Source organism: Chionomys nivalis, chromosome 6 (genome assembly GCF_950005125.1).
Source record: "Chionomys nivalis chromosome 6, mChiNiv1.1, whole genome shotgun sequence".
Taxonomy (NCBI): Eukaryota; Metazoa; Chordata; class Mammalia; order Rodentia; family Cricetidae; genus Chionomys; species Chionomys nivalis.
Window position 1 is genome coordinate 98,866,956 of NC_080091.1, and position 12,213 is coordinate 98,879,168.

A 12,213-nucleotide genomic window follows, 5' to 3' on the forward strand; every position below is an offset into this window, starting at 1 on the left:
TGCCTCAGCTCTTCTGTCCCTTCCCAAGAATGAGAGAATCATCCGCGCTGCAGCTGACAAAGGGTGTCTTTTTGACTTGAAGGTTATTTACAAATAATGCATATTATGATATATACATAATTACACTTATATATAATTTTTATTTTATATGCATTGGTGATTTTGCTTTCATGTATGCCTGTGTGAGAGTGTCAGATCCCCTAAAACTGGAGTCACAGACAGATGTGAGCTGCCATGTAGGTGCTGAGAATCGAACCCTAGTCCTCAGGAAGAGCAGTCAGTGCTCTTAACTGCTGAGCCATCTCTTCAGCCCCGGAGGTTAATTTCAACAGTGAGATGTCGCAGCAGAATTACCCACGGAGCCTTACCTGACAGGTGTGCAGTGTCCTCTTTTTTTTTAATTCTGGTTTTTGCTCTTGGTTTTGTTTGCTTTGAGGCAGGGTCCTGTTGTGTAGCTCAGGCTGGCATCACTCTCCATCCTTCTGTCTCAGCCTCGTGGGTGCTGGAATGATGTACATAGCTTAGTATCTTCGTCTTATCACCATGGGAACAGAGCAAAGAGAAGGGATGTGCTTTTATGAAACTTCTCTAAGTATTTCTTTTTCTGTTTAGTTTTTGTTTCTTTTTCGAGCTGGAGTCTCACTGTGTAGTTCTTGCTGTCTTGAAACTCACTTATATAGACCAGCTGTCCCTAGCATTTCTAATGCTTGTGCTAGATCACTATTTAGAATAGAATTCCTCTTTAAAGCATGTGGGATGGTTGTCTTTGTTGCTTTGAGACAAGTTTTTACCATGTAGTACTGGAGGCTGGCCTCAAACTTACTGTGTAGCCCAAGACATCCTTAAACTCACATATCCTCCTGCCTCAGCCTCCCCAAGACTGGGATTACCATGCCTGGCCCTCTTTAAAGCTCCTTTGGAGAAGCTGCCTGCATAGGAACCCTCTCTCCTGAATTATAGTACTGCTTTTTTAAAAATAAAGGGGTGCGCTAACTTGGTTCTCTTGTCTAATTGGCCTTAAAATCTCCTTTGGGACAAGTCTGAGGACAGCAGTCCCCTCCTTGTCCATTCCACAGCCACCCACAAACCTACATCAGAGTTCTCTGGAGAGATATTAATATATACATCTGAGGATGCTATATATAATCTGTGCTTTCTGTACTAACAAGTTTATGTGGATGGTTCCCATGAGATGGCATCTAGGCCTCTGGTGACCACTGTGCAAAGGACACATTCCTTCTTCAAATCTCCCCCGTTGTGTGGCTCGGTGAAAGCTCCTGCGCTTGATGCCCTCCGCACATCGCTGCATACTTTCTTTCTGTATTCTTCTTGAAGACGTTGCTGCGAGAGTCAAGAAAAGACTGGGTTTTGCAGCACTCAGACCTCTTAGCACAACATTTTCCTCTCTGCTTTCCGGAACCCCCAAATGTGGACTGGAGGTTTTGTCATCAGGGGACCGTTTTCCTTCACTGACCAAATTTGGGCAGTGTGCAGATTTCTAAATGGTGTCAGCACTGTGCGTGAATGGGTTTCCAGTGCTCCTGTCTGGACTTAACTCCCCTTGGGATTGGAACTCTGCAGTGTGTCTTCTAAGTAAGGAAGCACAGAAGTTCACAGAACAAGGAGGAGTGGCCTTGCTTCCGTAAGAGCCACACAACCTTTTTAAATTTTTTCCTCTTTGAGCCAGGTTTTCATTTAACCCAAGCTGGCCTTATTCACTGTGACCATGGCTGGCCTTGAACTGCTAATCCTTTTGCTGGACTGATAGGCATGTGCCACCGAGAACAACAGGGAGACTCTTAAACTCTTCATGCTCTCCAGGAGAACAAGGTTCCCTGGTGTCAAGCAGTTTGTTTTTCTTCAAAGTCAGGCATGCGTACTCCTGTAATCAATCCTAATACTTGGAAAACAGAAGCAGGGGTAATTCTGAGAGTTCTGGGCCAGCCTGGTCTATAGAGTGAATTCCACACCAGCCTGAGCTACAGAATAAGACCCTGTCACAAACAAACCGCAAAACCCCAAACAAAACAACAGCAGCACAAACTTCATTGTCGACCAAGCAGTGCTCTGATCTGGGACCTTTTCATCCATCCTGAACACTTCTGCAGCTGCGCGTCCCTGGGAAATTTCGGCGGTGTTTGGGAACCTCAGTGTCTTCAAATGTAAAAATGAGGATAAGGGCCTTAGTTTATAGAGCGTCACAGAGCATTGTTTAACACAGACAGATAGATTAAAAACATACTTGTAGGTTCAGCAACTGTTTAAGTATAAATGTGACCAGGACTTCAGAATAAGATGTCCAGTGAGATAATGTGGGATTCCTCAGGGAGTAGAAAATGCCGTGTAAATACTGAACTAGGAGTCACAGAGGGCTAGTGATCCTGGCAAGCTCACTTGGATGGCTTTTCTTTTTTCTTTAGGAGCCAACTTTGTGGTCAGGAGATGTATATTCACCTTAGATTTAAAACCAACACCATTCATTTCTCTGTCCCTTACCACGCAGGTGCACCCATAATCATGTCTTTCCCACACTTTTATCAAGCTGATGAGAAGTTCGTTTCTGCCATAAAAGGCATGCGCCCAAACAAGGAAGAACATGAGACATTTGTGGACATTAATCCTGTGAGTACACACTTCCTAATGTCTTATTGTGTATGTACTGGTTCTCTTAGTCCAAAGCATTAAGAGGCACACTGTCTTCTGTGGATACTTAAGAGGGCAGATCGGTGTGCACTGTGGTTCGTAGCCTGTAATAGGAAGTCCTAACTCCGTAGACCAAATCTGCAGAAGCCAGTAAACCCGCTTTAAAGAAGAGAAAGAAAGCAAAGGAAAACCACGGGGCTGGGGATATAGCTCAGCGGTGGAGTACTTACTTAGCTCGCTTGAGGCCCTAGGTTCAATCCAGCATAACATAATGAAATGAAAACAATGGTACAAAATCAGTCACCAAAAACAGCGGAGGCTGGACCCATGTACTGGTCAGTCTGCTGTTGGACAGGAACACAAATGCCTTTCGCCTTCAGAATTACAGGTGAATTGTGTATTCCCTGCTTAGAATACACAGATCTAAATGGAAATATTAGCTTCATTCATTTTGACAAAGCTTCTATAGGTACTGAATGTCCTATATATTATTAATGTAGACAGTACCAGATATATATATATATATATACATATATATATATATATATATATATGCCTTGAGTGCACAGAAAAGAATGTTAGTGTCATAGGGGATCCCTTCAGTGTAAGAGTCTCTCACTGTAGAAGATAAATGGAAAGGTCAAAGATCTTTCTGAGCTCGGCAGCACAGTCCTGTGATCCCAGCTACCGAGGAGGTTGGGGCAGGAGGATCACAAGTCCGAGGCCAGCCTGAGCTCTAGTGTGCTCCACACACGCTACACAAGCGCGGTGCCTCTAAGCTGCAGCCCAGCCCTCAGGCGTGGCTCTGCTTCTCTATTTGCCGTCTAGTTCCCTCTCGTCAGTCAGATAGATGAAGTCCTGCACCCTCAGTGCCCCTCGGGGGCTGCTGTCTCATGCCTCCAGCACTCTGGCACCGGGAGCCCTGCACTTGGAAGCCATCCTCTTCTTAGCTCTGGACAACCACCCAAATGTCTATACCCAACACGGAATTTGTAGCCTCTGATGAGGTGTTCCATGCTTTGCAATATCCTGGGAACTTACTAGAAATGCCTCGTTTCATGCTCCACCCTGACTACCAATCAGAATCTCTGTTTTAGCAGATTCCCAGGGATTCTCAGCCTCCACAAAGCCCAGTCTACCCAGCACAGTTAGTGCTCATAGTTCCATTGCAGGGACCAGGTTTCCCTTGTTCACTCTGCCTGCTAAACATGGCAATGTGGGTCAGAACCACACACAGTTACACTCTGTTGAAACTGCGGCTGGAAAAACTATTAATTTTTTTCTCTCCTTTTATCTACAGTTGACTGGAATCATTTTAAGAGCAGCCAAGAGATTCCAAATCAACACTTATGTTAAGAAACTGGATGACTTTGTGTAAGCGTCATTTCTTCCTACGGAGGTAGAGGTGGGGTATGCCTCATGACTTTCGGGTAGGCATGGTATTGACGCAATGAGAGCTACTTTTAATGGCTCAACTTGTCTATCCCCTACAAGTCCTCATCTGAACAGTTGCAGGAGGCTAAATCTAGCCTTTCTCCCCCACATTTCATTGTAAGCAACTCCTTTGTAAGAATTCCTGAGTATAGCTTCCTGCCCAGACTTGCCAGTGGGATTTTTCTTAGATCTTAGAAAATACTGATCAAAAACCTAATTTTGGCAAACCTTCTATAGGTATTGAGTTTCCTATATGTTACTAATGTAGACACTACCAGATATGTATGTGAACTTTGCTCTCATTCACAGAAAAGAACGTTAAGGTGGTAGGAGATCCCTTCAATGTAAGGGTCTTGCTCTGTATTGAAAAGGTCAAAAATCTTGCTGAGCCTGGCAGCATAGACCTGTGATTCCAGCTACCCAGGAGGTTGAGGCTGGCAGATCACAAGTTCAAGGACATAAAACCACACCTGTATTGTCTCTCTATGTATCCTTCCATCTGCCTACTGTCTAGTCTAATCCATCCATCCATCCACCTGTAATGATGGATTTCCCCATTGAACTCTCCAGATTTAATCCCATGTTATGGGTTCCTTCTAAGAAGCAAACATGGTTTACAGGGATGTCTTCCGGCACCTGTCTGTGTGTTTTTGAGACAGTTTATTATGGTAGCTAAGAGCTAGACCCTCAGACTCAAATGGTGTTACAATCTTGGTTCTACTGCTCACTGCCGGTGTCCTCAGGCAGATTCCCTAGTCTCTGTTAGCAGGACTCCCTTCTTCCTGCCGTTGCATAACGAGAGCCACGACGTGTGACTGCTGCAAGAAGTGGATAAAACAAAGCCCCAAACACTGAGTACAGGGTGGGTGAACGGGGATCAGTGGGCTCTTGTTGCAGAGGCAGGTGAAGGTGGCCTAGAAACTGTCCAAGTGGCAGCTCGTGTCTTCTTTGAGTTCTCCTTGGATGATTGCATTCCATACTGTATGTTTCAATAAAATACCACATAGACGTGCAGTTTTGCATGGCTGGCTGATAATGTTGTGGTCTTGACTTCTGATTTATATGTGTCTGTGAAGCTAAGAAGTCCACTGTCAGTTCTAGGTGACTGGGTGGATTAAGTGTGCTGTAATTTTTGTGTGATCATGTCTCTCCAGGCGAGAGATGTTTTCATGAGGATGTCTGTGACATAATACCATCCTTTGTCTTTGTAGTGAAACGGGAGACATTAGGACCATGGTTTTCCCAGTGATGTATCTCAATGAGGTAAGTCCTGAACAAGAGAAGAAGTATGTTTTACCGGCCCAAGCTTATGATGTCTACTGTTGCAGTGGTGTGCCATTTAAGTTATAAAAAGAGGAAAGGGTAGCTTTTTTAAAACAAAGATTTATTACTATTATTTTGGTTTTTTGAGACAAGGTTTCTCTGTATAACAGCCCTGACTGTCCCAGAATTCGCTTTGTAGACCAAGCTGGCCTCGAACTCACAGAGATCTGCTTGCCTCTGCCTCCTAAGTGCTGGGATTAAAGGCATGCACCACCCCTGTCTGGCCAAGATTTATTTTTAATTATGTGTGTTCATGTGTCATGTGTGAGTGTAAACAGTGCTCACAGGGTCCAGAAGACAATCTGACCCCCGCAAAGCAGAATTATGGGTTGCTGTGAGCTGCTGTATGTGGGCTCTCTGACCTGAACCCAGGTCCTTTTCAGGAGCAGTGACGCTCTTAACTGCTGAGCCATCCCTCCAGCCTCAATGGTGACTTTTTAAAGTATATGCTGCCCCAGAAAAGCTCTCTTTAATACTTGCGGAAGTAAGTACTTGTCTGTACGTGAGAGTTTATTTGGACATTTTTTGTCTCAAGAGCACCAGTTGAATAACACCCTTCTGAGGTGCCGCTTATGTGAGGAACGAGCTACAAAGGTGACAAAAGCAACCCTAGCTCTGTCCCCTGAAGCCTGTGCCTCCACTGAAGCCCTGACAGCTCCAGACACCTTCCGTAAAAGTCACATGTCAGGGGCAGACGAGATGGCTCAGCAGGTAAAGGTGCCTACCGTCAGTGCTGAAGAACTTGAGTTTGGACTCCAGAACCCCCCATAGGGTGGAGAATGGCATCAACCTTGAGAATTGTCTTCTTACTTCCATCTTACACACACGCGTGTGCACACACACACACCACCGCTGCCACCACCACCAAACGACAGCAAACAAACCAATAAAATGTTCTTAAACTTATATGTCAAGGTCAGACATTAGTCTTAGTACTGGAGAGGAGGCAGGGGCATGTGAATCTCTGTGAGTTTAAGGCCAAACAGGGTTATCTAGTGAGACCTAGGGTTACCCTGTCTTAAGAAGGAAGGAGAGGAGGGGAGGGGGAGGAAAAAAAGCACTAGACCTGGAAGCGACACTGGAGACTGCTGTCAGGCGGAAGCCCCAGCTCTGACAAACCCAGGACAGTTACAGGAAAATCTGCCACAGAACCTGCCGCTGCCACCACAGCCCACCCCACCCCCATACCAGGGCAAACTAAGCAGAACTGTTCTCATTTTTAGGGACTTGTGCTCTTTTGATGCCTCACCCGTCACACTGAGTGAGGAAACCTCTGTTCTCATACTAAAATGATGTTCTAGAGCATTTCCCTCCGTTAGGAATTCTCTCCCTAATTCTTGTTAGCACCACAACTCATTTGAATCATTTTTGTTGAGACTGGTGACCATAATATGGACTCAGGAGAGAAATGAGGTCTTCTCCTAGAGCCTCCATGGTCTTTAAAAGCAGTACATCATGGCAGCACACACCTGTAACCCCAGCGCTCCAGTGGTAGTGCCACAAGTTCAAGGCCAGCCTGGTCTACATAGTGAGTTCCAGGCTAGTCTGGGATACAGAATGAGACCCTATCTCAAAATAAAATTCAAGCAAACAAACAGACAAAAACAGTACTACAAGATGTGGTCAACATTTAAAACCTGAGCCTGTGGAGACATTTCGTACTCTAACCCTAATGCATATTATCTCAACATTTCTTAATATCTTTTCTCTCTTTTCCAAGTTAAGAGTTATAATTGTCTTCAAGAAAAAATATAGGAGTTAATTCCCCCTTTGGTTATTCTAATATTGAGTGGATTTTCAGTTTATCTGGTTTGTTAAAAATAATACATAATCAAATTGTATTTTATTGTTTGAAACACATGCGCACACATACACACACCAACCACACAGTCTAGTTCTCAAGCTAATACTATTTCTTCCTCCTCCAGAGTGTCCTCATTGACAAAGAGACTGCAAGCCGATTGAAGTCTGTGACTAACACGACTTTGATTGTCACCAACATACCCTACATCATCATGGCACTGGGCGTGTTCCTTGGCTTGATTTTCACATGGCTTGCATGCCGAGGACAGGGGTCCATGAACGAGGTAAGTGCTAGCGAGGGAAAGTTCTCTCTTGTTTGTAGGCGGACTTTTCGTTCCCTCCCACCAGTTCCCAAATAACCACAGGGAGACTCACTATTAATTATAAATGCTTGGCCAATAGCTCGGGCCGATTACTAGCTAACTGTTACATTTAAATTAGTCCATATTTCTTTGCCTTGCCGCATGGCTTGGTACCTTTTCTCAATACGACATGCCATTCTCACTTCTCTCTGTGTCAGCTCAGGACTCTTGACTTGGCCTTTCTTCCCAGCATTCCCAGTTTGGCTCCTTTGTCTAAGCTTATCCTGTCCAGCTACTGGCCAGTCAACATCTTTATTAAAACAGTCACAGAGACATATATTCACACAATGTAAAGAGATATTCCACACTTGTTGGTAAGTTTACCTGAGGAATTCCTCAATAAGCTTTACTGAAGGGCTGTCAGCTGGCTCCCTTGGGTAGATTTGGGGGTTTTATGGAGGAGGGAAATACTGATTTTTGTGGTTGTATAACCAATGGGCCAAGTAGGAGGCAAGGCTGATGTGTGTTGGGATAGGGAGGGTGATAGAACCACCAGTGCCATTTGGTATTTGAGGCTCTCTTGGTTGGCTTTGGGATTCCTGGATATATCCCATACGAGGTAGCTTTACATCTTTGAAAACAAAAATTTGAAAGAAACATAAAACCTTTAAGCGCCTTTGCTTTGGTGCTGGACTTCCTGGGTTCAAATCCAGTCTATATATGACACTTGAAATAGCCTCAATTTCATCATCTGTAAAATAGAGTGAAAATAGTGTCTCCTTTGTGAGTTTCTGGAGAATATCAGACAACATAGAAAGCACAGAGGACTTGGCTCAGTGTATTTAATAAATTTAGCTATTATCTATGATAAAATCATTCCAGTATTATAGAGCAAAGGGGCAGTGACATGCTTTGAATCCCTGGTGTATCTGAAGGTGCTGTGGTCGAGATCCCATAGCAGTGGGAACAGATGCGTACACGAGAATCGTTCATTTCCAGAAGGGTGGGATAAACTGGCTCAGAACAGCCTCTCAAGTGACCAGAAGGGAATACCTCATGATGCTCCTCTGTAGAACCCCTTTTCTGAGGAACTAGAGGTTGAAGTGAAAACCTGACTCATACCAGGCAAGCACTCTATAACACTGAGACATATGCCCAGCCCTTAAAAACAAACGTATTTTTGAGATAAGTCTCTCTGAACTGCTCAGGCTGACCTTATACTTGCTCTGTGGCACCACTGGGCTTTGACCTTGTAATTCTCCTGCTTCAGTGTCCTTGGTGACTGGGATTACAGACTCGAACTGCCAGATCTGGCCTAGGCAACCCTTCTGAAATGCTCAGCAATTTTTATTGTTTTTATGAGATATTTCTCCCTTCCGTTATCCTGCTAAACTCTCTGAGTAGTGTGAAGTAGGGGATGAAACTGTTGAAACCGTATGAGTGATGCTAGCTTAGCTAACCCTGCCAGTATGTCACGTTCATTCATGCTAGTCAGGTAAGCCCGAGTTAGCAATGAGGCAAACTGTCTACCAATGCCATCTATGGATCTGCCAGTCCTTGTCATCGGCAGAACTTTCCTAGGTATAAACAGACCTCCTAAGAACGTTCATTAGCACCCATCATTAGCCATCCTCGGGGCTTCCGCGAGCGTCAGTGAGCATCCACAGCTTCTGAAGCACTGGTTCTGGGTGGGAGGAGGCTGTTTCGGTCCAGGATGCTAATGGTTGTATAGTCCAGAGGAGACGGGGGATAACACAGGGGTATTGGAGGCTGGAGAGGAAGAGCTGACCTCTAATGGTCTGGTTAGAGTCTTAGAGAGCAAAGGCAGCTGGGCAGAGAGTGGCGGTAACTACCTCTGTCCAGCTTCTCCTCCTTCCACCTTCTCCATCCTCACCTGGCCTCAACTTTTCACATCAGGACAGATGTTGCTGACCTTAACATTTAACCCTTTGCATCTTCTGTTGTCTGTCTCAGGGAACGGCAGATGAAAGAGCACCCCTCATACGAACCTAATCGAACTTACCTGTCGCCTGAGCTTGGTGAGAGAGCGTGTGCACTGCCCTGATCTGGACCAGGACAGGGGAATCCCTGAATCCTCACAGGCTTCTGGCCCATCAAGAAGAGGGAGAAGTCGCAGTGCTGGCAAGTGAGGAAAACTTCCTGGACAGAGGATAATGAGCAGGGTGATATGGCTGGACATTATACTTTATCAAATCATGTCTCTGAAATAGTTCTAAGTATCTAGGAAGTATCTAATAAACTGTGTAGAAACTTTGGGTTGGGCTCTGGGAGCTGTGGGATTTTGTGACCCCCGTTGTAGATACAAAGTCTGCATCACTTGTTAGCATTAGCTGACCCGACCTAGTCCAGTGTGTTTCATTCTCCAAACTGTGTTCAAAATATATGTGTATGGCTTCCTGTTCCTCTCCATTCAACTCCTCACACAAGAGGAAGAGTGTTGCACCCGGGGTAAAATGATAGCTCCGTATGATGCGCCCCGCAAACCTGTCTGCTTTCCTTCCTTGAGACGCTACACGCCACATTTCACTCTAACTTCCAGATTGTAATCCCTTCAGGAAAATAACGCGGTCTTTCGACTATTTGATGGTGAGCGGGAGTCACATGGACAGGGTTGGGCTTGAACTCGACTCTCGGTGGGTAGCCTTGAACTCCTGAGGATTCTAGGTTGTGCTTTTGTGGAGGAGGAGGAGGATGCCCCAGCAGTGTTGGTGAGGGTATTTGTTTAGAGTAGAGTTTGGTGTGAGTTTATAGGTTAGCTGTCATTTTTAGGCGAAGCTGTCTTGATGGAGAAACGCGCCTCTGGGAGAAGAAAATCTATGGCATGTATCCCCCAGACGTCTTTGCCAGATAGGATGTGATATGGAATGATGGTGACTGCCAAATATCGAGTGATTATTTGTAAAATTACGAACATTGGAAAGTCCGTCTGCCCATAGCTTATGTCACATAGAGATCCAGGAAGGCATTTCACCTTTGAAAAGAAGATTTTAAATTCATCCCTTAGGTTTGGTCCTGGCGAGTGTTTACTGACTCTCCTTCACTCACTAAGTGCCCTCTGCTCCCATTGACAATCGTTTTCCTGACAGAGCGACAAGTGTTTAGAGTGTGAGACAGAAAGACCTTCAGATGAGGCATCTGAGAAGCCAGCTACTCTCTTCAGGTCCCTGAAGGACAATGACGTCCCAGCCGTCAGACCTCAGCTATCACAAAGGGCATTGTCTTTGATTCTCAGAGCTCACCACTGATTTTTTTTTAACTGAGGAACCCTATATGTTATCTGGCCAACCTCTTATATAAGTTCATGAAAACTGAATTTTGTCGTTTAAAACTGAATTTCAATGTAAACAAAAAGAATTAAAAAACTGAAGTTTCACATACGTCTTTGGAGGTAAAATGTTGCTTTAATATGCAGGCCCAAATTTTCCTCTCTTGACACTACAGCAGTATGTGATGTTTCCCTTCTCTTTTTTTATTTTGGTGTTTTGAGACTGAGTGTCTCTATGTAAGCCCGGCTGTTCTGGAACGCACTGTGTAGATCAGGATGGCATTTAACTCACAGATCTCCACTGCCTCTGCCTCCCGAGTGCTGGGATCTGTGAACCACCATGCTTGACTGCTGTATCCCTTCTTGAAGGGACAGATTCGTTAAATTTTCACCTTTCTTAAAAACCAAGGTAGAAATATTCGGTACCCCAAACATGGTTGTGAAAACCAAATTGAAAATTTTCATCTCTAATAATGGCAAATATCTTAAGACTTTATCAATATTTAGCTAGGTAGTTAGCATGTCTTGGTCTTCATGCATTGAGACGGAGTCTCACTCTGTAGCTCAGACTGATTTAGAACTCACTAGGTAGCATAGGTTGACCTTGATCTTATGGTGAGCCTCCCCTCTCAGCCTTCCGGGAGCTGGGATTACAGGTGTGCACTACTTATCCACAATAAATTAAACTGGTAAGCTAGTGCATACTGATTGGTTCATTCCTATTTTCAGGACGTGGTCATCTCTGAGGAGATGTTTTTAACACAGAAATTACAGCAGTTAATGATGTACATAGTAGACTGAATCTCACGTAGAAAAGGAGACCAAAAATAGATTAATTCTCTATCAGCGCCATGGTTATTGATAGCGATGGCTCAAAATCACATTTGATATTTCCCTCCTAAAAGGTCCATGGCAAACCCACAAGCCACAGTCGGAATTACAGGCTGACTAATAACAAATGTACCCATTTTGTGTGGGCTGAGACCATTGTCCTGGGAAGGTCCCGAAGACGGTGGGGCCACCAGCAATCTCATACCACAGGATGGCAGGGAACTGGGAGGGCACAGAGTGAGGGATGGACATTTCCAGGGAGGCTCCAGACTCTGCCCAGCTCTGCCCCATAGACCTTACTTTCGCACATATTCTACAGAGATCACTAATGATCCAATGGAACAAGCGCTGCACCGCTAACCCCTATTGGGGTTTTCTTAAGGATGCTTGTTTTTAACAGAAGTTGTTTGCGGTATGAACCCTTCCAAAGGCCCTCTGAGCATTGTAACTGGTGTAAATTGCTTGTGCCTGATCATCATGTTCTTCATGTACCTTACACAGTCGGTTCATTTCTTGTGGTTCCTGACCTGATTTTATTTCTACCCATAATGTAATGAAATGTTTCACTAATTAAAAAAAAGTTTATATGAA

The 12,213-nt window shown here is 44.6% G+C and overlaps 1 protein-coding gene across 1 annotated transcript in view; it reads left to right on the forward strand.

The window, feature by feature from the left end:
- Scarb2 (scavenger receptor class B member 2) overlaps positions 1 to 12,213 on the forward strand; it is a 54,900-nt gene extending 42,687 nt beyond the window's left edge. The window contains exons 8-12 of the mRNA XM_057771917.1: positions 2,504 to 2,622; positions 3,944 to 4,017; positions 5,289 to 5,340; positions 7,329 to 7,487; positions 9,480 to 12,213. Coding sequence (XP_057627900.1) covers positions 2,504 to 2,622; positions 3,944 to 4,017; positions 5,289 to 5,340; positions 7,329 to 7,487; positions 9,480 to 9,518 — 443 coding nt within the window. The 3' untranslated portion in view covers positions 9,519 to 12,213. The remainder of the gene's footprint in view (positions 1 to 2,503; positions 2,623 to 3,943; positions 4,018 to 5,288; positions 5,341 to 7,328; positions 7,488 to 9,479) is intronic.